This window comes from Rana temporaria, chromosome 4 (genome assembly GCF_905171775.1).
Source record: "Rana temporaria chromosome 4, aRanTem1.1, whole genome shotgun sequence".
NCBI classification, from domain to species: Eukaryota; Metazoa; Chordata; class Amphibia; order Anura; family Ranidae; genus Rana; species Rana temporaria.
This window is the reverse complement of record NC_053492.1, coordinates 199,816,099-199,843,563: the sequence shown is the minus strand read 5'-3', so window position 1 is coordinate 199,843,563 and position 27,465 is coordinate 199,816,099. Positions and strand designations below refer to the sequence as shown.

The 27,465-nt window shown below is 45.0% G+C and overlaps 1 protein-coding gene across 1 annotated transcript in view; it reads right to left on the bottom strand.

The window, feature by feature from the left end:
• LOC120935687 (solute carrier family 12 member 9-like) overlaps positions 1-26,613 on the bottom strand; it is a 360,381-nt gene extending 333,768 nt beyond the window's left edge. The window contains exon 1 of the mRNA XM_040347741.1: positions 26,163-26,613. Within this exon, the coding sequence (XP_040203675.1) occupies positions 26,163-26,340 (178 nt within the window). The 5' untranslated portion in view covers positions 26,341-26,613. The remainder of the gene's footprint in view (positions 1-26,162) is intronic.
• Positions 26,614-27,465: the final 852 nt, after the last annotated feature.

Sequence of the window (27,465 nt, the reverse complement as noted above, 5' to 3'; positions counted from 1 at the left end):
TTTGCAAGGCTGATAAAAAGCGATTATCAAAAATGTTAAGTTATAAAACTTTTACAGACCTACAGGTAAGTTTAGATTAAGGCTTACCTGTAGGTGCAACAAATCTCCTAAACCTACAGTTTAGGAGATATTTGCAAAAGAGACACCGATGTCTACGGCGCATGCTCTGTAAAAAGCGTGCAGTCGCTCCAAGCGTACCGTTAGCAGCAGTGATCATGCGGTTTGTGGCTGCGCGGGAGTGACGTCATTGCAACTCCGGCCAGTCACAGCTTTAGAGCCCCGATATGCGGAAGTTAATCGTGGAGAGATGGCGCCAGCGGAGGAGGTGACCAATCACCGCTGCGGGGGCTTCGATCTCAGGCAAGTACTTCATAATAAGCTAGTATGTTATGCATACTAGCTCATTATGCCTTTGCCTTGCAGGTTTTTTTTTTAAAAAGGTTTACTTCCTCTTTAATAAAATGCTTAGAGTAAAATTTTAGATAGTTTTCTATTTAAGATGCATTAATAATTTTGTTTATTCCGCATGAAATGGAGCTTAGTTATGTAGCATGAGGCTGTATATTCTGCAACATTTACATTTTTGGTAAACAAATTTAATGAATCCAAGCTCTGCAAGCTGAGACAACATTCATTGCATTGATGCAATGACAAAATTTCACAGCAATCATGATAGAAAACAAATTTCAGCATTATTCCTTTAGAGCTGGTTCACACACAGGCAGCACGACTATAGGGGCGACTCGGGAAAACGATCTCAAGACAACTTGAGTGGCAACTTGCAAAATGTCTTCCGTTTTTAAGTCAATGCAAGTTGCCCCGAGACGCCACCAAAGTCGTACAGGAACCTTTTTTTTTTTTTAAATCGGAGCGACTTGCGTCACTTTTATTAGAACGTTCCATTGAATAGAGCAGACCGCGGCTTATCAGGCGGCTGAGCCGCCTAACAGGTCACCGTTGTGTGAACCGGCTCTTAGCCCATTGTTTTGCAAATCTATGTACACTACAAACTGTATGACTGCTTGAAGAGAAATGCATCTATACCCCACTCTAAGGCCCCTTTCAGACTGGGGCGGGAGCCGCGGTGGCAGTATAACCACTAAAAATAGCGGCGCTATACCGCCGCGGAAATCAGCCGCTGAATGTGAAACCTAACCGGCTTATAAACCTTGTTAACTTATTGCACATAACTTGAAGTGCTTTATTCCTTTTTTGAGAAGCAAAATGGCAGGCCATGAAAAATAACACTTTACAGTTTATGGTAAAGCAGGTATGCGTGTAAAATGCAACAGATGCAAGGCCTGATGACCTGAATGAAACCATAAGACATGTTGTGATGGAAGGAATTTGTTTTAATTTTTTGTTATGTGGACCCAGCTGATATATTCAGGTTATGTTCTTTTGTTTCAAAAATGTTTTGTTCAGGCACTTCAGTTACTAAACACTGATGTTTAAGCAAATACAAGACTATGTAATATGTTATTGTTTTAATAATTTGAGTAGTTAACCTATTAACTTAAAATCGATTTTGATATCTGTTTTAACCACTTCCCGACTATATACGGCCGCAGGGTGGTTCTACTTCTCTGGGGCGCCGTCATTTGATGTCCGCCCCTTTCCGCTTTCCCAGCGCGCGCTCCCGAACTTCTGTGCTGGCCGTGTCCCTTGGACACAGCCAATCACAGATCGCCGTGAACGGCCAATCGGAGTGGCCGTTTGCTAGGCGATCTGTGCGGCCAATGAGAGATTATCTCATATGTTTACATATGAGATCAGTTCTCATTGCCTGCTCTCAGACAGCGGTGCTGTCAGGGAGAGAGGAGACCGATCTGTCTCTTGTACATAGAGACACAGATCGGTCACCTCCCCCAGTCACCCCCCTTCCCCCACAGTTAGAACACTATATAGGGAATACATTTAACCCCTTCCCTGCCAGTTACATTTATACAGTAATTAGTGCATATTTATAGCACTGATCGCAGTATAAATGTGAATGGTGCCAAAAATTTGTCAAACGTGTCCGATGTGTCGGCCATAATGTCGCAATAAAAAAAATTGCAGATCGCCGCCATTACTAGTAAAAAAAAAAATAATAATTCTGTCCCTTATTTTGTAGGCGCTATAACTTTTGCGCAAAGCAGTCACTTATTGCGTTTTTTTTTTTTTTTTTACTAAAAATATGTAGAATACGTATCGGCCTAGACTGAGGATAAAAAAAAAATTGAGCTATTATAGCAACAAGTAAAACTTTTTTCTTCTTCAAAATTGTCCCTCTATTTTTGTTTATAGCGCAAAAAATAAAAACCACAGAGGTGATCAAATACCACTAAAAGAAAGCTCTATTTGTGGGAAAAAAAGGTCAATTTTGTTTGGGAGCCACGTCGCACGACCGCGCAATTGTCAGTTAAAGCGACGCAGTGCCGAATCGCAAAAAGTCCTCTGGGCAGGAAGGGGGTTTAAGTACCCAGTAAGGAAGTGATTAAAAACCAACAGCTTATTCTAAATGGAAACCCTAACTTTGTTTGCAAATATTTAAGACTTCAACTACCAGCAAGAATAAGTGCTTACATTTAAAGAGCACCTGTCATTTCAGACCCATCATGGCAACAACTCACCTGCTGCCACCACGTCCCTCAGTGTTGCGTCACTGCCGCATCACCAGCCTTCCCATTAAAGTTAATGAGACCATCGGTGAGTCAACAGCGGGTCAGAGAAAGAGTTGCTGTGGGACAGATGACAGTTGCTACTTAAAAATTATGATTTAAATCAAATTGAAAACTAAGTGGAAAACAGGTTTTGTTTAAATTAAACCACAGCCAGATATACCAACTAAAATTGAATCCACAACTGCCAGGAAAATTGTTTGGGATGCCAAAAAATAAAAGCTTCAGATGAAATACATGACTCCGAAAACATGTGGTGTGGCCATTTTAAGATGCACAATAAGGTGGCACATAAAGATGAGATGCATGGTCGAGTCGCCAGAAGAAAGCCATTACTATGCAAATGCCACCAAGTATCCCACTTACAATACGCCAAACAGCACAGAGACGAGCATCAAACCTTCTGGCACAAAGTCATTTGGAGCGATGAGACAAAAATTTAGCTTTTTGGCCATAACCCTAAAAACTAAATTTGGAGAGTCATCAACAAGGTTTATGATGAAAGGTACACCATTCCTACTGTGAAACACGGAGGTGGATCACTGATGTTTTGGGGATGTGTGAGCTACAAAGGCACAGGAAATTTGGTTAAACTGATGGCAAAATGAATGCTGTATGTTACCAATAACTGGAGGAAAATTTGCATTCAGTCAGGAAGCTGCGCATGGGACATAATTTGACATTCCAACATGACGATCCAAAACACAAAGCCAAGTTTACATGTCATTGGCTACAGCAGAATAAAGTGAAAGTTCGGAGTGACCATCTGTCTCCTGACCTCAATATCATTGAGCCACCCTGGGAAGATCTCAAACGTGCAGTTCGTGCAAGACAGCCCAAGAACTTACAGGAACTGGAGGCTTTTTACCAAGAGGAATGGGCAGCTTTACCATCTAAGATAAAGAGCCTCATCCACAAATACCACAAAAGACTTCAAGCTGTCATTTCAAGGGGGCAATACATGCTATTAAAGGAACACTAAAAGCAAAAAAATGTGTTTTAAAATAACAAACATGTTATACTTACCTCCACTGTGCAGCTCGTTTTGCACAGAGTGTCCCCGAATCCTGTCTTCTGGGGTCCCTTGGCGGCTGTCTCTGCTCCTCGCAAAAGCTTTCCCACCTTCATGCGAGCGAGCATGGTGGAAATCTTTTGCGGGCGCGCTCCTGTGATACAGCAGTAGGCATAACCCCGCGTCATCGGATGTGATTGACAGCAGTGCCAGCCAATGGCTGCGCTGCCATCAATCTGTCCAGCCTAGCCAATCAACGGCCAGGCTGGGAACCGAAGAGGATCACGAGGACATGTGCGGGACTTTCGAGGGGTGAGGCAAGTTAAACGGGGGGGTTGGGGGGGGGGGCGTTACTGTCGGATGTTTTTTCACCTTAATGCATAGGATGCATTAAGGTGAAAAAACATTTATTTTTACAACTTCAAGAACTGGGGTATGTAAACTTTTGATTGGGGTAATTTGGGTAGTTTCTGTTGGGATTATAATTTAAAAATAGTAAACAGTTAAATAAATGGCTTCAGCCAAACCCTATCCATGAGAGAAAGAAAAGTGTGTTAATATTCTTTGAAAAATTGCCAAGAAATTGTAAGACAGCTAAAACAGAATATTTAGTCTCGTCTTCAGAGCTGCATTATGCATGCATCTGAACTGATCTGTACCACACCAAGCAAGTGGTATTCTTGTTATTTTTTACTACTACTACAATTGTATCTGTCATTACCGTTATCTGATCTCTCTGCACATCGAGTTCAACCACAAAAATGTAATCTATCAAGCGTAGGATGGTTCTTTCCTAAACCAGGTGACTTCCTGGGATTACAGTACCAAGCCTATACTGACCTTACAGGAACTTTTCCCTATGCTGAACTTGGCTTTCCCTCACAAGCAGGTCTCCATGTTAACTCTCCACACTGCACTGCAGAGTTAACTAAAAAATATCCCAGCACAGGCTCCCACAAAGACGGCTGTTAGGAGGCTTGGTTACTGTTGGCATGTATAGTAATAAGGCCTTTATAACATTTCAAAATGGTACAAACATGGTAAAAAGTTACAGAAAGGTTAAACTAATTTATATACAACACCCAAAACAATATTTTTGCTTTCATTATAAACAAAACTTTCAAGTCTAAAATCCCTTGTCCTCTTTTTTCCCCCCTCTCCAAATTCCAGCACCCCTTTGTACCAATATAGCATTAATGTACTTATTTTGCAGACAAAGCAGCTTTCCATCAATTCTACACCTGCCTCCCTCTCCATTGCCATTTTAACATACTGCTCCATTACTTCCGCCATACTTCCTGGACAGACTTTAGGTCATGAAACAGTAAGTAGTTGACCAGCTCAGGGTAGCTGATGCAAAGTGTGCGCTAATGAGAGTAGCAGGTCAACTCCTTCCTGTTTCATGATCTAAAGTCTGTCCAGGAAGTAAGGCAGAAGTAAATCAGTGTGCTTAAACAGCTTTGAAGAGAGACTGGGGTAAGTCGTTGTAGAATGAAAAGCTGCTTTATTTTTGCAATATAAGTACTTTAATGCTCTATTGCGGGCGTCACTAAATGGCGGACCGCGGTCCGGTTCCGGCCCCAGTGGCCATTCTACCCGGACCGCAGCCTCGCCTGTGTCTCTATGGCCGGCTCGCCCGCCTGCCGATGCCGCTATATACACAGCATGGCAGGCGCAGCAGGTCTGTGCCGTCTCTGCACTCCCCCCTCCCCACACTGCCTGGTCTGCCTTATTCACACAAACATGAATCACGACCGCGCTGGACAATGGGCGGGACTTTTTAAGTTAAAAAGTGGGTGATTGGTTGCTAGGCAGCGGGTCGGTCCCAGCAACAAATCACTCGCTTTTAATGGGAAATGTCCCGCCCATTGTCCAGAGCGGCCACGCTCCATGTCCTGTGTGAATAAGGTAGGTTTTCTGGGGGGAGGGGGAGGGGGAGTGTTGTGCTGTGCAGGACAGGACAGGACAGGGGTTTACTATTGAGAGGATTGTGATGGGGGGGAGTCAGTCTGCGATGGGGGGGTCTGTAATTGTAGGGAGGGGGTTGTTCAGTCTGTGATGGGGGGGTCTGTGAATTTGGGGGGTCTGTCTGATTGGTGGGTCAGTCTCTGTGATAGGGGGTCTGATTTGGGGGGGTCAGTCTGTGATAGGGAGATCTGTGATTGTGGGGGGTTCAGTCTAAGATGGGGTGTTCTGCGATTGTGGGTGGGGGGGTTCAGTTTGTAATTGGGGGGGGGGGGAGTTAAGTCTGATTTGGGGGGTCAGTCTGTGATAGGAGGTCTGTGATTTGGGGGGTCAGTCTGATTGGTGGGTCAGTCTGTGATGGGGGGATCTGTGATTGTGGGGGGGTTCAGTCTGTGATGGGGTGGTCTGTAATTGGGGAGGTCTGTGATTGTGGGGGGGGGGGTTCAGTCTGTGATTGTGGGGGGGATCAGTCTATGATAGTAGGGTCTGTGATTGGGGGGTTCAGTCTGTGATTGGGGGGGCAGTCTGTGATGGGGTGGTCTGTGAATTTGGGGGGTCAGTCTGTGATTGGTGGGTCAGTCTGTTATAGGGGGTCTGATTTGGGGGGGTCAGTCTGTGATGGGGGGGATCCGTGTTTGTGGGGGGTTCAGTCTGTGATGGGGTGTTCTGCGATTGTGGGGGGTTCCGTTTGTAATTGGGGGGGATCAGTCTGATGTGGGGTCTGATTTGGGGGGGGTTGTGATTGTGGGGGGGTTCAGTCTGTGATGGGGTGGTCTGTGATTGTGGGGGGTCCATCTGTGATTGGGGGATCAGTCTGTGATAGGGAGTCTGATTTGGGGGATCTGATTTGGGGGGTCAGCCTGTGATAGGGGATCTGTGATTGTGGGGGTTCAGTCTGTGATTGGGGGGTCCATCTGTGATTGTGGGGAATCAGTCTGTGCTGGGGGTGTCCATCTGTGATTGGGGGGGGGATCGGTATGTGATGGGGTCTGTGATTTGGGGGGTCAGTCTGGGATGGGAGATCTGTGATTTGGGGGGTCAGTCTGTAATGGGGGGTTTGTGATGAGGCAGGGGGATGTGATGTAAGGGGGGGGGGCTGAGGACACTGATGTAAAAGGGGTTCTATGATTTCTGCACTGGCAAAGGTCAGGTTTTCTATGTGTCCTGTTCACATTGAAACAGCGCCCCTGCGTGCTGAGCAGTGTGGTGCAAAATGCATTCTGTTTCTATGCACAGCAACTTATCTGTGCTGCATAAAAATTAAAGAAATGTATTTTGAGATTTTTATGTCGATTTCGATGGTGTGTGGGTCTTAAAGGTGTGTGCATGTGTGTGGTGGGGGGGGCGCTGTGAAGTGGAGGATATCATGTGGCGTCATAGCACCAATATGACATTCGGACCTCCGCTGGAAGAATTTTTTTCCGACCGGACCCCCGTGAATTTTAATTCACTACCCCTGCTCTATTGGTACATAAAGGAGCTGGAATTTAGAGGAAAAAAAATGAACAAGGGTGAACTTAATTTTTAAGGCTACCCCCTAATTTAGAATATTCCTTAGAGTTTTATATGGTTAGCATTAATAGAAACTAGAAGTAGGTACAACCCCAGACTTCAATCTTACAGAGCTTGGCCTCTGTCAGGATCTTAAATACACTTCTAGGTGTGTCACAGGTCCATCATATTCTGGTTTTATCTGCAGGTCTATATGTTACCGCAGAACACAGTGGGGAACCAGACTAAAGAGGATTTCCACCTTAGGAACAAAAAAAAATAATAAGTCAACTACAGATACTGTAGATGCTTTCTTAAAAGAACACTAACCTGTCCTAGAGTCTAGCTCCGTCCCCACCAAGCCGGTCCTTCACGAGCCTTCAGGTCCCTAAAGCCGGCATCTTTAGTGTGGGGAAAATGGCACCAGCTTTGCACTTTGTGAATGGTCCTGCAGCCTTTCTGGGACCTGTGACATGTCCCAGAAGGCCAGGGGAAAAGTGGGGGTCTGAGCCAGACTTTGGCTTGGATCGTTTAAGTGATCCGCGTGGAAGTGAATGCAGGTACCTGTCAAATCAGGTAACAGATCCAATCAGCTGATTTAATCTTTCACCCTCTATCCAAAACTAGAAATTGCCTTTACATATACACATGACACTGAGGCTGGGTTCACACTGATAGGACAGTCGTACTTGGAATTTGCCCTGCGACTTGAAATCAGACACGCATCCAAATTTAATGAACAGGTATCTGACTGGCAGGCACTGCGTTTGGTATTCATCTTGAGGTGGAATGCCATGCCAAATTTTAAACAGGCATGGGTTCCCCCTTTAAGAGCATACCAGGCCCTTCAGTTAAGGGGAACTCCCCAAAATCCATACCAGACTTCTTCGAGCACGCAGCCCGGCCAGTCAGGAAAGGGGGTGGGGATGAGCAAGTGCACCCCCCGCACCGTACCAGGCCGCATGCCCATAACATGGGAGGTGGGTGCATCTGGGCAGGGGATGCCCTGTGGCCCCCCACCTTAAAGCACCTTGTACCTTTGCTGAGGACAAAGGCATCTTCCCGATAACCCTGGCCGTTGGTTTCGTGGTCTGCTGGCAGGGGCTTATCAGAATCTGGGACCCCCTTTAAATAAAGGGGCATCCAGATGCCAGCCGCCCACCTTATGTGAGCATGGGATACACCTACCCATTCACCTGGGGGAAAAAAGTGTAAACACACACACACTACAAAGGTTTTAAAAGTAATTAGGCAGGGGCATGATGGGACGGTGACGTCATAAGGGGGGGTCACCGGATGACATCACCCAGTGACTACAACCCATGCCAATACAAGAGGTTGCGCACACAGCATTACAGTGGGAGAGAGCGTTGAGTCAACATCAGAAGAGCAAAGTGAAGAAGACGGCGAAGACCGGGCAACCGCTAGCAAAAGAGCGGGCAGGAGATAGTAGCGGAGCACGGCAGAAGACCACGGGAGAAGAACCGGAGAGCACGGAGTAGAGGCGGGAGAAGAACAGAGAAGTCAAAAGAGACCCCCCGAAGCTGCATAATAAATTACTTTTAATAAACCTTTGTAGCGTGACACTTTTTACCCCCAAATGAATGGGTAGGGGAACGATGTACCCCATTACTCACAGGGTGGGGGGCTGGGATCTGGAAGCGCGCCAACTAAGGGGGGACCCAGATTCCAATAAGACCCTGCAGACCCCGACAACAAACGTCCAGGGTTGTCGGGAAGAGGCCCTTGTCCTCAACACAGGGACAAGGTTCTTTGGGGAGGGGGCGCAGGGCACCCCCCTGCCCCATAGCACCCATGTTGAGGGCATGTGGCCTGGTACAGTTCAGAAGGGGGGCCGTTTACTTGTCCCCACCCCCTTTGATGACCAGCCGGGGCTGTGTGCTCAGATAAGTGTCTGGTATGGATTTGGGGCACCCCCGCGCCGTTTTTCGGCATAGGGTGTTCCCCTAAAAATCCATACCAGACAGAAGGGCCTGGTATTCTCTTGGAGCGGGAACCCATGCAATTTTGTCATTTAAAAAATGGCGTGGGGTTCCCCCTCAAGATCAGAGCACAAATGGCTTGCCAAAGTTGGATCAGGCAAGACGGTGTTCCGATTTCAATGATATTCAATGGGCTGAAGTAGAATCAAAGTCGGAAGTAGTGCAGGGAGCATTTTCAAAGTCGGACCGACTTGTGTCAGACCAGTTTAGACAGCTCTCATAGAGAAACATGGATTTTCACACATCATGCAACATGAGCTCAATGTCTGAGCCTTTGTTGGACCAGTGAACCCAGCCTAAGAAAACAAAGTTCACCCTTGCAGGAGATACAGTATGCCTTTGCACTGCAAGAATCACCACATTTTAGCTTAGATCTAGGGTACTGAATAGCAGTTTTACTCAGCCAAGCCAAGCAGGCTTCCCTTTGCTGCTAGGCTAGTCCCTGCAGCCTTCTCCCTTATATACTCCAGTGGTCGAAGGTCCTTTGTTCCCACAACCATCCTGACATCCAGTGCAATGCATTTGCATTGTATTTCATGGCAAACACGATTCCTTCACCCACAACCACACGCAATAGCGTGAACCAGGACTTATTCAATGCCCCAGACATAAACAAGCATTTAAAAGCAGAACTTTTTTTTAACTTTCCATCCATTAAATCTTTGCTTTTGTTTTAACTTTGGATATTAAAATATATCTTTTTTTATGACATGTACATCTCTCTTGTAAGTTTACCAGGAAGGGAGGGATGAGTCATAAGAGGGCCAATGAAAGCTTTCGAGCTGGAGGCTGCTGCCTGTTTACTACCCTGATTAAAAAAAAAAAAGCAGCCTCAGCTGCCCACAGTTAAAATGGCTGCAGCCAGACTCAGTGGAGGGAGATTTCTGCAGCGTATTTGGCAAGTACAGAATCACAGTATATATAAAATATGCAACGTGATTAAAGGGAGGCTTCTGAATGGCAAAGGTTTTTATTACCAATTACATGAGCAGACTGCAGTTTCTCTTTAAAGCCAGCATACTACTTAGGACATTTACTTTCGGCAGGTCATTTTTCTCCGCACATACCTAGATATTCTGATTTTGCCCAGGGTTTCCGCGTTCTGACGACTCCGGGACTGGGCGTTCCTATCCCTGCCTCAGGGTTCCGATGACTGCGGGACTGGGCGTTCCTATCCTTCGGTTAAATGATTGACCGCTTGTTAAACAGGTCCTTTGTCGCACAACGCGCGTCACCAGATTTCCAGGAAATAGCCGAGCTGCGAGTCGGCACTATACGGCGCCCGCCATGTAGAGCTGACTGCGCAGGCGCCGTATAGTGCCGACTCGCAGCTCGGCTTTTTCCGGAAATCTGGTGACGCGCGTTGTGCGACAGGGGACCTGTTACACAAGCCGTCAATCGAACCGATTGATAGGAACGCCCACTTCCGCAGTCATCGGAAACCCTGGACAAAATCAGAATATAAAGGTATGTACGGAGAAAAAAAAAATTACCTGCCGAAAGTAGATGTCCTTAGTATGGTAGATGTAATGTTAAAAAAAAAAATTGGGGTGAACCCCGCTTTAACCTTTGCAGTGCAGGGGTTTCCCCACTGCAAGTGAACATTTTTTTATAGAAGATAGCCTTTAGAAAAAAACTGCAGATTTACAATGCTAAAAATAAATGACATTAACCAGTTACAAGCTTATGAGATTTTAGTGGCTGGTTTTACTTATACTATAAAAACATTTTTAGCAATGGGGATTCCTATAAACTGGACTGGTAACATTCACAAGAAAACACTTTATAAACACATGCTTTGTTTATGCTCCATTCCGCTCAATAAAGTTAAAAAACTAGATCACAAATACATTCATAAACAAAATGATATTTCAATGATTGGGCCTGCACAGCTCCTAGAAGGCCTACAGATCTAGTGTGAAGAGAAGACAATGCAACTCAAAGGAATCCATGACTGGTGCATACAAAAGTAACACTTTAAACATCCGTAACCATCTCACAACCTGTGTAGCAAGTCCCATCACTTTGTTACAAAGCCTGCATTCAGTCACTGAAGAGTAAGAGCCAATGATATTCTTGGTAAACAAATGCAGAGCACAACTTGGACCCTTTGTACATATCTGAGTGGGTATGGGAAGGTGTGTAATCGTACGCCTTCCAACACCTGCAGAGAAAATTGCGCTGTTGCTTAGGAGATATGCCAACAGTTTGCATAGCAGTTTACAATGTAAAGGGGGACACTACACCAACAGTACAACTCAACACAAGAGGGTTAGGGTCGGTTCACACGGCAGCGGCATGACTTCGGGGCGACTCTGCAAGTCGTTTTGAGGACGACTTCAGAGGCGATTTGCAAAACGACTTCTGTATAGAAGTCAATGCAGGTCGCCCCGAGCCGCCCCTGAAGTCGTACAGGAACCTTTTTCTAAGTCGGAGCAACTTGCGTCGCTCCTATTAGAACGGTTCCATTGCAATCAGCTGAGCCGCCTGACGTGTCGCCCCAGTGTGAACCGGGTCTTAAAGGAGCCCTGCTCCTGCGAGATTACAATCCAAGAGGGAGAGGCTCTGGAGAAGTTCTGGAGACTAGCATGGGAGGAGACAAGGGAGCTAGAGAGCAGGAGGTCTTGGCAGGAGCAGAGAGGACAGTTTGGGTGATATTGGTAGATAAATGGTAGCCCCACGCATTGGAATCTGCAGTGGGGTTTCCCGTAATGGGAGCTGTACTGCACTATGCAGTTTTTTTCTTTGTGGCTGTGTATTTCTTAAAGGTGCAGCAAATGAATGGGCTGCTGTGCCTGAGCAAATTAAAACAATTGAAACCTGATATCTGCTACAATATCAAGGCTCCTACTCAAGTATTTCTGAAGTCTGTACCTCAGGATACGTTCAGTTTGTGCATGTTGGGAATGGGTGCAGAATCACGTTTTTCCTGACATTCACAGAAACCCACTGCCCTTTAACAAATGCATGGCAGTGCCATTAATGCTCAATTCATCCTTTCTTAACGTTATTACCCCAGAGCAGGGGTCTACAAAGTTCGGACCGGCAAGTACCTTTTTTCCCGGCCCAAAGCTAGAGCCCACAGACTCGCTTGCCACTGAACCATTAAGCCACCACTTGCCAGGCATATGCGGAACAAGTTTCTGAAAACCTGCGGACAAAGCCCACAACCCAGTGCCACAATGTGGCCGCTAGGCAGGGCCATCTAATATTTATTGAACCCTGTGCAAAAAAAAAAAAGTTTGTTAGGCAGTCTACAAGGGAGAAGGACATACCTGGCCAGCCGGGCTCACCATGTGCTTTCAAAGTTCTAAGGCTCCCGCCGAGACCTCAGTTCCTACTAGAGCCGCACCCTCCACAGCATACAGGCTGCATAGGGCAGGGACAGAGCATTAGAGCTCGCAGCCCCACCCCCTCTGCTGCATGTGGAATACGGCACTGCCTCACGTCCCAGATGCGCTCTACAGTGCCATCATTGGGCCCAGATTTGTGGGCAGTGCAGACTCAAGGGGCAGCTGCTTTAGGCCCAAAAAAGATTGTGCCAAGGGCAGCTACCCCATTTGCCATGGGTAAAAGACGGCACTATTACTAGGACTGTCTTTCTTTTAGTACCCAATCAAGTGCTTCAATGGCACCTCCCAGCTCCCGCCTGCTGTTTAAATCCGTGTTTTTTCCGCATAGTGTGCTTTCGTTATTTTTAGGCCTCGTTCACACCACACATGCATAAAAACTGATGGAAAAAGTGTGCAGATTTCTTTTGCAGAGACATAAGTTTTCATCAGTTTCATATCAATTTACATCAGATTTCATGTGCATTTCAGTGAGCTTTTAAGCACATTGACATCAGTTTTCATGCACGTCAGTTATAAGCCCTGTTTACACCAGTGTTGATATCAGTTTTTCTACAATGCAGAAAATTGCACATTGCAGATTCCTGTGCAGAAAATCTGTATGAGATAGTGTTGTGGTGTATGAACGGTGCACATAGAGAATTTTTTGTGCCTTTGCAGAACGCATGCAGAAAAACTGACGTCTGCATATGGTGTGTGCAATTTTTTTCCTGCAACCCAAGGTTGCAGCAAAGAAAATCAATTGTTTCCCTTAACACATTCGGCCTGGGTTCACTCTTGCGATGTGGGAATCAGTGCAAATCCAGTGCCGCTTCCCGCATCGCATCTCCCTCGCAGGTCGTTTACTCTGCGAACCACTGCGAACTTTCAATACATAGTTATTGACAACCCCAGATCTGTTTACAGATCGCAGTGCGAACTATGAACTCAGCTATCAGATAGCATAGGTGAGAGATACTAGTGCAGGGAAAAATAAGTCCCTGCACTATTTTCCTGCAATTCCAATGAGTGTTCAGCCATACAATTGTATGGCTAAACTCGCATTGCACAGACATTGCATGTGGTCGGCACAGCAATTCGGGTGAGAATCAAATGCGATATCTGTTTTTACACGTGTGAACCCAAGACTGTCGATGGTGGATCCCTCCTGTGGAGCCACTGCATTCTCACAGTGGGGGGCACTGGCAGCCTGCCCTGCTGGTACAACACATCTGTAGCCTCTGGCAATAATCACCTTAAAGATCCGACAGGCTGGTTGTACTTAAGTTGATCAATCAACTTGGGTACCATCACCTGCCTCTACATGGCTTGAATATTGGCCAATCCCTGCTGAACTGTCTGAGATTCAAACCGTCTATAAAAGACTTTAGCTCATCACTAGTACAGGGTTGAGTGAGCCCTGGTTCACACTGGGTACGATTTGGAACGATTTGAGATGCGATTTGACATGTCAAATCGCATCTCAAATCGGCGGCAATTGTCGGCAATGGCACTGTCCTAATCAGTGCGATGCCGCATCTGCGATTTCAAAAAGTAGTTCCTGTACTACTTTTTGCGATTTCGGGCCGCGATTTACATTAAATTGCGGCCGAAATCGCGGCAAAATCGCGGCAAAATCGCAGCCGCGAAATCGCGGTAAAATCGCGCATTTTACCGCGATTTTGAATTCGCAGCAGTGTGAACCTAGGCTAAATGTCATTAAATTTGTAGGTAGGCAGTCAGGGGGTGGTAAAAACATGGATGCTCCATCTGTTTTTAGCACCTTTGAGAACTTATCCAGCCCATAGATTAAGCAGTTTTTTTTTTTTAAAGCTGGATGGATTTCCCTATTAACAGTCAGGAATCCCTCTCGCAGCACCATTGTGTTCTGCTGTTCGGGGAGCCTTTCCATTCAGCAGAATACAATGGACGCTGCTGGCAGTTATAGCTCCTGGCAGTGATCGCATTAAAGTCAGGTTGATTGTACTAAAGTCAATCGATGGATCAGTACAACTAGCATCCAACTTCAGCTTGATCAATTAAGCTTTGACATAAAACCTGGAAGCTGATTGGTTCCCTATGCAGAGCTGCACCATATTTTGCACTCTGCTGTTTTAGCAAATCAGCCCGTGATTTGATTTCAGTATTTCACATGACAGCTTTAATTTAAATTTCAGATGTTCCAGAAAGACTTGCAAATAAAATCTCACCCAGTCTCGGCTGCCCAGTGGTTTATGGTAGCTTCTCGCAAGCATAAGGGGTTAACCGGTTTTGCAGAATTAAACTAAGTACAATGAAGAAACCGGAACAAATGTGGTGGCCGTCTTCCAACTTAAATATAGTGGTGACTAGGATAGGAAAGCTAGACTACAAATCAGTCTAATGCCACCCTCCAGCAAACAAGCACACAGATTATAAAACTACAAAATAAATCTAGCCACACATGATCAGATAAAACCCAGATTACTACAAAGGTTTTTTTTAGTGCCAACAGTCGGCGCAGCGCTTAACAAAATGAAGGCAAACATTACAGTTACATTACAATTTAGTACTGGAGGAATCAGAGGGACTTGCTCTTTAGAGCTTACAATCTAAAAAGGGAGGATCAATTGATACACAAGGTAATATCTGTGGGGGAAGAGCTGATGGAGGAAGTAAAACAGAAGCGGGATAGGCTTCTTTAAAGGGGTGGTTCACCCTAAAAACTACTTTTTTTTATTACAATGGCCCCCCACATTACAATACAATTAAGGCTATTTTTTTTAAGCTGTACATACCTTTGTACAGCATATATTCACCCGTTGCGAGTCCCGCGGGAGTGGGCGTTCCTCACATGTCTGATTGAAATTTTGACGAAAAACGAGCTCCCCCCGTCGCGCAAGTCGCGTCACGATTGGCGAAAGGCGCCGAATGGCGATGCGCATGCGCAGTATAGCGCCGACCCGCCGTTCGGCTCCTTTCGCCAACCGTGACGCGGCTTACGCGACGGGGGGGGAGCTCGTTTTTGGTCAAAATGTCAATCACAAAATAGTTTTTAGGGTGAACCACCCCTTTAAAGATTAGAGTTTTCAGATCTGTGCAATCCTAGGAGCCACCAAATAACTGAATTGTCACATCCATAGGCAGCATCAAGTTACTCCTATGCTAACCATGGCAATTTTCAAACTATTTCAACCACTTGCCACCAGATATTAAAATGCAAAAAGACAAGTCATGAAGACCTTCCACCAGACAGTTGTATCCAAGTCATGATATTCTGTGCTGGATAGAATAGTCTGTAAATTGGTACATTTATGGCCATGACATGGGATTTAGAAAGGAGTTCAGATAGTGTATGCAAAAACAAGTGTTTCCACTTGCGATTTACTTCACTGCCCTATGCATGTTTATCGGCCAAAAAGCTGCTTTTTTTGGGTGACAAGCTTAGCGTGATTTTTAAAGTCTTTTTAAGCCGCAATTGCCTTTTATCACGACAATTTCAGCAGGATCACCACGTTTGGGGTGCCATAATAAAGTAAATAAACCCAAACGTGTGTCAAGCTTTTTTGGGGTCGCAGACAGAATTACAATTCTGCAGGTGATTCCAAATCGCCTAATGTGAATGGGATTCAAGTTTTTGCTTCTCCCAGAAAGCACCAATCTTTCCTCAGATATCCATAGATATTAGTGCAATTACACTGTACAATATCTGTCAATTTTAGAATTACAAACAATGTATGCTAGAGCCAAAGAAATCTGTACAACCACATTGCAATATGTATGCCAGCAAAGCTGGCCATACACTATACATTTTTTTTTTAGATTTACCAAAACCATATAATATGGAGGTCAAACCTAAACACTTACAATTTGTATGCAATTAGGCAGGTCCTTGCATTACATAGTTGAAGGTAAAGGAAATCGAACAACAAAAGTTGTTTAGTGTGTATCCAGCTTTAGACAATTGGCAATGTTTTCCAAAGATGACAGACTAATGCCCTCACACATAGCTTGAATATTGGAGACTCATGCCACAGGCTAGAGAAAAATCGAGCCATGTATGGTGGCATTAATCTTGCAGCATGTCCATTTCTCCATTAGAAGACAATTAGACCAATATAAACAATCAAATGCACATTTCCTCTACCTGGAAGGATCAGTGAGCCATTATATTCAAAGCAAACAGTACACTTCCTGGTATTATTCCCACGTCTTCTGGACACACATAGCCTGGACAATCATAAGCACTGGAATCTATGTAAGATTATTAAAATATCGAGCAGAAAATCTGAGACTTGGAGGCATATTAATAAAGCAGTGAATGACTTGTAGATTTGCACACGGAATGGGAGCATTTTGGTATAAACAAGCCCTTAAAGCAGGGATCTCAAACTGGCAACCCTCCAGATGTTGTGGAACTATAAGTCCCTTCATGCCTCCGCCTGTGGTGTCATGCATGCAACTGCCAGCCTTGCAATGCCTTCTGGGACTTTTAGCTCCACGACAGCTGGAGAGCCGCCAGTTTGAGACCCCTGCATTAGAGGTGAACCATACTCAAGTCCAGAAATGATGACAGTGTGACTCCAACCTTTGGTGGTTGTCACCGCAACAAGTGTCCCCATAGAAAGACAACGCCCCTCGTGGATTCCCCTCACTTTTCAGGTGCATTTACATACATGCAGTGCATTAATGTAGGTGTGAATGTTTTTAATGTCACATGGTAATGTGTTGCATTAAAATATAAGGCCAAACTTAGTTTTGGATGGATTGGAGGGGGATTAGAACACCTGTCAGGTTTTTATTGCCATCAGTGTCCCTTTTAGGGAGATTCACTTTATTTGTCCCGTTTACTGTTATCAATGTGTTTAAAGTGATTGTAAACCCTTACAGACCACTTTTACCTACAGATAAGCCTAGATTAAGGCTTACCTGTAGGTGCAAGAAATCTCTTAAACCTACCCGAATTCTGACACTGTTTTTAATACGGTGTACTATGTATTGTATAAAATTCTATTTTGATATTTTAATAAATTGTTAAAAAATTCAATTATCTTACTACTTACTCTACTCAGCACCGCCAACATCCCATTCCTCCTAATTGTTCTCTATTATATCCAGGGATGAGGTGCGATCTGTATAATTGTGATTGATTGGATCACACTCCCTTTTCAGCCTCTTAAACCTAGTTTAGGACAGGGGTGCCCAACCCTTTTGAAAAGTGAGGCCAATTTAAGCGACTTGTTAACAGGTCACGGCCAAAATGAACAGAGAAGGCAGATGACAGGCACATGTCCACATATGCAGAGCAGACAGGGGCACAGCCCACTCTACTCTATTGGCCCTCAAATCCAATCTGTCCAGATGGAAGGGGACTTATCCCCCTTCAGTTTTTAGCAGATCGAATTAGAGGTAGGTGGGTGTAAACGACCACAAGTCTGTTTACATCTGTGGCTCAATATAGGTGAATGGAGGGTCCAATTGGGTCGGACTGATTGTGTCAAAAGGGGCCCAAGGCCGCTTTCACACCGATGCACTGCGGTATACCTGCACAGAGGGCAGGTATACCTATTGTGGAAAATACCTTATTTACAGCACTGCAGGGCGCTCACGTGACCCGCTGGAGCTCTTCTCTCCTCCCAGCTGATTTCAGCTGTTTTTTTTTTCAATAAAACTTTATTAAGCCCCTACCCACTGCAGTACTCAGAGTGGGGCTGATGTCATTGGGGATCTTGGCCCCTCCCTCTGCAGTATTTGGAGTAGGGAATAAGAGCTCCAGCGGGTCACGTGAGCGGCAAGCGGCCCCATAAAAAAGGGATTTTCCACAATAATGTTACACAAGGAGACACACTGCACATGATATCATCTTTTTACAGAATTGATTACATCATTTTATAAGGTCTTTAAACAAAGGATTTGGGGATTACAGAATTTCACAATGCTGACTCCAGAGCTGACAGGGGGAGAAACTTTTTTGTACACACCATAAATAAATAAGACATCCCCTGAAAATAAGCCATAGTGTGTTTTTTGTAGCCAGAATTAATATAAGACCCGGTCATATTTTCGGGGAAACACGGCAGTGGTTCTAACCCTCCATTACTCTGTCATAAAGTAAAAAAGTTTTTCTATAAGTTCTAATTTAACCACTTCCCACCCACGCTATAGCCAAAAGAATGCTACAATGCAGGGTTACTTGGCCAAGAGGGTGTCCATTGACTTCCTCATGATCGCACTATCCGCACGCCCACTGTGGGGTAAAGGCCAATTAAAGTGACCCACGTGATCAGTTTTGTTTAATGACAGCTGATCACAATTTAAACACAAGCCGGTTATCAGCATTTCTTTTCATTACTCTGCCAGTATGAGAAGAGAGCTGATAACTGGCTTGCGCTAAGAGCCGGTTCACACTTAGGCAGCACGACTTTGGGGGCGACTCCGCAAGGCGTCCTGCAGATGACTTGAGGCGACCTTGCAAAATGACCTCTGTATCGATGTCAATGCAGGTCGCCCCGAGCCGCCCCCAAAGTCGTGCAAGAACGTTTTTCTAATTCGGAGCGACTTGCGTCGCTTTTATTAGAACGGTTCTATTGCATAGAATGGGACGCGACTCGTCAGGCGGCTCAGCCGCCTGATGAGTCGCCCCAGTGTGAACGGCTCTAAAGGGATATTGGGACTGATAATCAGGGTGTTAATGATTGTTTTTATTATCAGTGCAGTCCTAACAGTGCCCACCAGTGCTGCGAAGTGCCTTTGTGTCACCCATCATTGCTGCCCAAGAGTGCCCATTAGTGCCACTTAACGCTCATCAGTGAAGTTTTTTTTTTTTACAAAAAAATATAACCACCAAAAGAAAGCTCTATTTGTGCGAAAGAAAATCTAAAAATGTCATTTGGGTACAGTGCAGCACGACTTTGCAATTGTCATTTAAAACGCAATAGCGCTGAAAGCTAAAAATTGACTGAGGCAGGAAGGGGATAAAGTGCCCTGCATGCAGTTTTATATTATATATAGTGTTATTTCTCCCTGGAAACTTGAGCTTGTCCTCAGAAACCAAAAAGTGTCTTTATGTCTAAAGCGTTTTTAGAGCAGCTAGAAAACAGTCATAATTAGAATCACTTGCAGAAATGAGCGATAGTGAATTGTGGGGAAATTCATCAAACACTGAAAGTCATGACAGCTACAATTCTGCAACTAAGCAAATTTTAGTGTTTGATTTGTTATTATTGAATACATTTATTATATTGTTATTAGGGTTGTCCCGATACCGATACCAGTATTGGTATCGGGACCGATACCGAGTATTTGCGCTAGTACTCGTACTCGTGCAAATACTCCCGATACCAAAATAGAATACTTTTTTTTGTGACATCGAGCGGTGCATAGAGGCAGGGCCAGATTAACCGTGGGGCTGATGGAGCTGCAGCTCCAGGCCCCCATCATAATATAGGCCCAAACTTAATTCTCTCACCAGGGCCCAGCGGCCAGCCGACGACCGCTATATAATAAATCCACACGTCCAGGCAGCTGCAGCGCCATTGGATGGCACTGATAGGTGGCACTGGCATTGATTGAATGGCACTCATAAATGGATGGCACTGATAGGTGGCACTGGCATTGATTGGGTGGCACTGATGAGATGCACTAATAAGCTGCCTCCCTGCACTGATGCACTAATGGGCACTGATCTGCACTGATGGGTGGCACTGGCTAGCTGCACTTTTGGGCACTGGCACCGATGAGCTGCACTGATAGGTGGCACTGGCAGTGATCACTCCTTCAATGATATGTAGTTTTCCAGTACCGTATGCTAAAAAACAGCCCCACACCATGATGTAACCAGTTCTTCATAATTCTAAAGAAAATATCCTTAGTCTATTGTGGTTTGAAAACGGTCACATGACATTTAAAAAAAGTATCGGTATTGGCGACTACTTGAAAAAAAGTATCGGTACTTGTACTCGCTCCTAAAAAAGTGGTATCGGGACAACCCTATTTGTTATAATTATTAATCGTAATTATATTTAAATTTATGATTTCACGTTCCAAACTTTATCATACCCGGGATGTCTACTAGACTGTACTAGACTCTTGTTTGGACAGATTTAAGTGTATTACCAATAACAGGCCTACAATATAAAACGCCAAATTTCCATGCAAAACAATGTACCGCTTTGAGACGCAAAAATCTGACATGATCATACCGCCAGGGAAGTTAAATAAAGGCAGGTGACTCATGTAGCATTTCCTGGAATCCAGCTGCCCTTAGCTCAGACATTCAGACAGGAGGGTGTACTTAGCCAATAAAACCCCTCTATAAGACCCCTGGGATGTATGACATTTGTTTAGGCCTGGAAACCAGGGAATAACTGAAGAAATGTAAAAAGTAAAGATATACATTCCTCTTTGTAATTCTCATGCTGCTAGCATTAGTAAATAGTCAATATTGAGAGAATGACGTTCTGCTTTAAGGCAGACCAATGAAATCAATGGGCTTCTGATGTAACGGAATGTCTCAAATAACTGACATGTCAAAGTTTCTGCCACGACACCATGGTGGGCTAAATAACTGTAAAAGGTCCCACAGTCTTGGTTACAGCAGGGCACAGGTGAACCTATCCATAGAAAGCAAGGAAAACTTAGTGGTTGTAAACCCACTTTTTGCACTTTTACCTACAGGGAAGCCTATAACAAGGCTTACCTGTAGGTAAGGAGAATATCTGCTAAACCTGAACGGTGCGCAGGGGGGATCTACGGCGAAAGGACCGGCAGCCGCCGGACCTTGCCGAGTTTTAAATCTCCCGCGCGCACGCGTCATCGCCGCTCCAGCCAATCACATCGCTGGAGCGGCAATACCCGAAGACACGCCGAGGCAAGATGAAATCTCACTCGGCGTGAACCAGGTAAGTGACTACACACCTCGTTCCGAGGCAAGTATTTCATAATGAGCTAATATGCGGTGCATATTAGCTCATTATGACTTTTCCCTTACAGGAGGAAAAAAAATTTAAAAAATTTCATGCAGGTTTACAACCGCTTTAACAGTTTTTTACCCTTCTGCAGTCTATCCACAACTTAATGTAGAACTATAGGCAAAACTTTCTCATTTTAAGTGATAGTGATAAACCTTGTAAGGTTTAATTTTTATTATCTGTGGAGATTTCTCTTCACTTCTTGTCCCATAGCCAAACAGGAAGTGAGGAAATCCCTACAAAGGGAATCTCTGGGGGACCCCCAGGTCACCAGAACTAGTGTCATTGAAAATTTTCCCTTGTATTACTTTTCTGGGGACAACCCAAAAATGTTTACTTTCACTTTCAATAATGGTAAACAGGACCAATATAGAGGATGAATCTCCTTAATGGAGGCACAAACTGACAGGTGTGCTTATACACCTCTAGTAACAGAAAAGCTTTGCCTTAAGAGCCGGTTTACACTACCGCAACTTGGGGGGCGACTTGTGTCACCCCCAGTCATGCGACATGTCAGTCAATGAGAGCCATCTTAATGCACACTACTGATGTCGCTCCGACTTCAGGAAAGGTTCTTGTACCACTTCAAGCTGACTTGTACCCATTGATTTCAATGGAAGTCGCCTCCAAGTCGGATCCAATGTCTTAACTACATGCCAACCCGCCGCCTACGGCAGGTCGGCTCCCCTGCACGAGAGCATGTAGTATAAGGTCACCTCGCAAAGCGCCCATTGACTCCCGCGCCCATGCCCGGGCACCCCCGATCGCTCGTTACAGAGCGAGGACCGGGAGCTGTGTGTGTAAACACACAGCTCCCGGTCCTGTCAGGGGAGAAATGCCTGACCGTCTAATGTATGAACAGCAATCAGTCATTTCCCCTAGTGAGTCCACCCCCCCCCTACAGTAAAAACACACCCAGGGAACATACTTAACCCCTACCCGGCCCCCTAGTTTTAACTCCTTCCCTGCCAGTGACATAGTAGTAATCAATGCATTTTTATAGCACTGATCGCTATAAAAATGCCAATGGTCCCAAAAATGGGTTAAGTGCCTGAAGTGTCCACCATGTCGCAGTACCGACAAAAAAAATTGCTGATCGCCGCCATTACTACTAATATGTAGAAGAACACGTATCGGCCTAAACCGAGTAAAAAAATGTTTATATATTTTTGGGGGATATTTATTATGGTAAAAAGTAAAAAATATTCATTTTTTTCAAATTTGTCACTCTATTATTGTTTATAGCGCAAACTCAAAGACTAAAAACCGCAGAGGTGATCAAAAATCAAGAAAGCTCTATTTGTGGGAATAAAAGGATGACAATTTTGTTTGGGAACCACGTCGCACGACCGCGCAATTGTCAGTTAAAGCAACGCAGTGCCGAAAGGCAAAAAGTGCTCTTGTCTTCGACCAGCTATATGGTCCGGGACTTAAATGGTTAAAGGGGAGGTTCACCCTAAAAACCACTTTCTCCAATTACACTGGCCCCCCACATAACAATACGATTATGCCTGTTATGTTTTTTTATGCTGTACATACCTTCGCATCAAAAAAACATAACAGGCACCTCCCCTTTAACTGAAGCAACTTTACAGGAAGAGAAAATAGTTCAGGCAAACCCCTCCCTCCCACAGAGCGGATTACTGTTTGCTTGGCCACTGGCAAAGTCGCCTGTCTTGGAGGCGACTTGAAGACAAGCCTTGTAAGTCCCCTCACAGAGTCACGCCCAGAGTTGCCCCTGTGTGAACCGGCTCTTAGTTACACTTTAACAAAGAAATGTTTTGTCTTTAGTTCTACTTTACCTTTTGATTACAGTGTTCATGAAAATTATAACGCTGGCTGTACAAACACTAACTTTGTAATCCAGTAGATGTGCAAACCGATCAAATCGGCAATCGGTTTAAAAGTCATAACTTCACTTTTGATCATTTTAATCTCAATTTTGATTAAACTGAGCTGATAATCCAGGGGGGAAATTATTGATAGTTTTGAATCAATGAGCACCATTGAGATACTTTGTTTATGAACAGAATACTATTTGGACCAATCACATTATGAGCTTGCATGGTGGAAGGATGCGATCGATAACTTATGATTGTATCAAAGCTGTAAAACACAGGAAAGCACAGCGCATTAGGCCCCATGCACACAAGACGCTGGTAAACGCGTGTTCAGAGGCAGTTGGACAGCTTTTTCAACTGCCCCTGAACACATTCAATGTTATCCTATGTGTCCATGCACACAGTCTCGTTTATTGCCATTTTTAGGCAGTTGCGTTTATCCTCATTTTTCCCGAAGCAAAAAAAATGGGTTCAAACGCAAAAGTTTTTGCGTTTCAGACGCAAATTGCCGCAAAACGTGGTACCAGCAATTTTGCCGCGATTTTTTTTATAGGCGTTATTTAAAGATGACCTATTTTTTTTACATTAGAAATCTCAAAAATGGCAAATTAAAAACCATAAAAAAAAACCATTAAAAAAATTTAATTGCTTGCATTGCATTGTGGCAGGTGACGTGGCCAGTGGACAATCCACAACTTGTGGCAGGCAACATGGCCAGGTGACGTGACCAGTGAACAATTCACAACTTGTGGCAGGCGACATGGCCAGGTGACGTGGCCAGGTCATGTGGCAAGTGGACAATCCACAACTTGTGGCAAGTGACGTGGCCAGGTGATTTGGCAAGTGGACAATCCACAACTTGTGGCAGGTGACGAGGCAAGTGGACAATCCACAACTTGTGGCAGGTGACGAGGCAAGTGGACAATCCACAACTTGTGGCAGGTGACGAGGCAAGTGGACAATCCACAACTTGTGGCAGGTGACGAGGCAAGTGGACAATCCACAACTTGTGGCAGGTGACGTGGCCAGGTGATTTGGCAAGTGGACAATCCACAACTTGTGGCAGGTGACGAGGCAAGTGGACAATCCACAACTTGTGGCAGGTGACGAGGCAAGTGGACAATCCACAACTTGTGGCAGGTGACGAGGCAAGTGGACAATCCACAACTTGTGGCAGGTGACGAGGCAAGTGGACAATCCACAACTTGTGGCAGGTGACGTGGCCAGGTGATTTGGCAAGTGGACAATCCACAACTTGTGGCAGGTGACGAGGCAAGTGGACAATCCACAGCTTGTGGCAAGCGATAAGCTAAAACAAGTACACTGCTGCTCTCAGCTGCTACTCACTCTGGTCTCACAAAATGGCTGAAATGGTTAAATACTGTTTTTTGAGCTAAGAGAGGGTCTTATGATGTTTCCCAACTAAACGCTAATTAACGCAAATGTGGTAAATCGCAGTAAAACGCCGGCGAAAATTGCGGCAAAACGGGCGTTTTTAAACGCCGATTTTAGCCTTTAAAAACGTGTGTTTTGCAGAGTTTGCACCGGCGTCCCGTGTACATGGGGCCTTACTGAGCATATCACATGCCATTCAGTGCAATTCAATTTGAGTCTATTCATTTCGAGTCCTGGTTGACATGTATGCAATGTGGGAACCACTGCGATTGTTACAGTATATGGTTCCCGTATGGGATCTCACTCAGGCAGCTCACATTGCTTTGTGAACCTCTGCGGGTGTCAATGTAAAGTTAGGCTGGGTTCACGCTTATGTGATGGCAGACATTGCATGTGACTTATGCGGCACTGCTGTGCACACAGGCGATGTTTTGTAATGCAAATACAGCCATACAAACTGTATAGCTGAAATCGCATCACAATCACACCAAACAGTTGCAGGACTTTTTTTGGTCTGCACTGGAATCATATCACATGGGTGTTCACACCGATACGATCCGATTCCTGTCTATTCAGTTTGCACTGCGATCCACGAACCAATTTGGGGTGTCATTAACTTTGTATTAACACCCACAGCGATTCGCACAGGGCAAGGTGAGCTGCCTGTGGGGGAGATGCGATGCTGGAAGCCACACTGGAATCGCTGTGGTTCTCACATCGCACAAGTGTGAACCAGAACTCAATGAAACCCCCTTCATTTTGCGGATCGCAGTGCGAATTGTGATATCGGACAGGAACCGGATCGCATGGGTGTGAACCCCTATGCATAATTCCAGTGCAGACTGAAAAAGTTTGTGGACCAACAGTTTTTATGGCTGAATTTGCATCGCAGTCATCACATGTGATGTGCACAGGAATGCGGATCACATGCGATGTCTGGCATTGCATAAGTGTGGACCCAGGCTGAAATCGCACCAAAGCAGAGCACACACTACTTACGGAAATGCACTGCAACTGGATTGCACCATACTTTTGTACTAATCCATCCGTTTCAAGCACATGTACTGCGCATACAACAAGCGTCGTTAACTTTCTAGATAGTAAGCTTTAACAGAGTTCTGATTACTCCTGTATTGAAATGTATTGTAACTGTACTGTCTGCGCTGCACAAACTGTTGCGGCTAAATACTGAATAAAATAAAATCAAAATGAATATAAATATAAATAAATATAAATATATATAAATATAAATATATATAAATATATATAAATAAAAATAAATAAATATATATAAAAATAAATAAAAAATAAAAATAATAAATCTGGTGGATAGCAGGTTTCCCACACCGAACCATAAATGAAAATTCACTTCCCAATGTGTGACATGAATGGCTTCATGGCTATAGACTGATCAGCAAAGAAATTGATCATGTATGACCACCAGAAGGAATAATAAGAGTGCTATCCTAAAAAAGCAGAGCCGTCATTCATTGCAATGACAAGGAAGAGACCTACCCATCCGAAGGAAGAGGACCACACTGAACATGGCCAGCAGAGTGGGGACCACCACCCCCAGGAAGGTGGAGAGTTTCCTGGTCCCTGATCGGGGTGCACTGTCCCGGCGGGGGGTCCCATTGTTGGTTGGCTCCTCTGTGTTCAGCGGGTAGATAATGAGGGGGCTCCGCTCATCCATACCGTCCTCCAAGGAACTTCCTTCTGTCCGTCTGATTACTTCTCCCAGCTGTGATCCCCGTCCCTCCTGAGTGGGCGTGGCGCTGACCCCGGCAGGACCTAGCTGGCTCCCACGTCTAGGGGGTCAGACAGGAGCAGCCAGCAATGCGGCCAGCACTCCGCGCAATACACCTACAATGTGTTGTAGAAGGAAGTGAGTACAGAGCCAGGTCACAGGGGCTGAGCGAGCAGGAAATGCACTTCTCATATTGTCAGCCTGGGATTGTCCCTTCTAGGAAGGTTTGTTGGTGTCAGCTGAGCGCGTCACTACATTGCACACTCACAGCTCCACCACGGGAAAAGGCCAAGTCTGTACACAGGTAGCTGCGGAGTAGTATTGCCTTCAATGGGAAGACAAATAGCTGTGTGCCAAAAGTACACACAATGAGAAAGTCAGACAAAAAAAAACACGTCTGATAATCCGATCATTGGTACACAGCTTTCAAGAGCCCAAAACAGGCCATGGAAATTATCCCAAACACCAAAAATTTTCTAAAAACAGAACAAATGATTTTCATTCAACCAGGCTGGGTTCACACGTATGCAATTTCAGACATGGCATGTGATTGCACCACATTGCTGTGCGGATCACATGTATGCGATGTCAGACATGGCATGCGATTGCACCACATTGCTGTGCGGATCACATGTATGCGATGTCAGACATGGCATGTGATTGCACCACATTGCTGTGCGGGTTTCACATGTATGCGATGTCAGACATGGCATGCGATTGCACCACATTGCTGTGCGGATCACATGTATGCGATGTCAGGCATGGCATGTGATTGCACCACATTGCTGTGCGGATCACATGTATGCGATGTCAGACATGGCATGCGATTGCACCACATTGCTGTGCGGATCACATGTATGCGATGTCAGACATGGCATGCGATTGCACCACATTGCTGTGCGGATCACATGTATGCGATGTCAGGCATGGCATGCGATTGCACCACATTGCTGTGCGGATCACATGTATGCGATGTCAGACATGGCATGCGATTGCACCACATTGCTGTGCGGATCACATGTATGCGATGTCAGACATGGCATGCGATTGCACCACATTGCTGTGCGGATC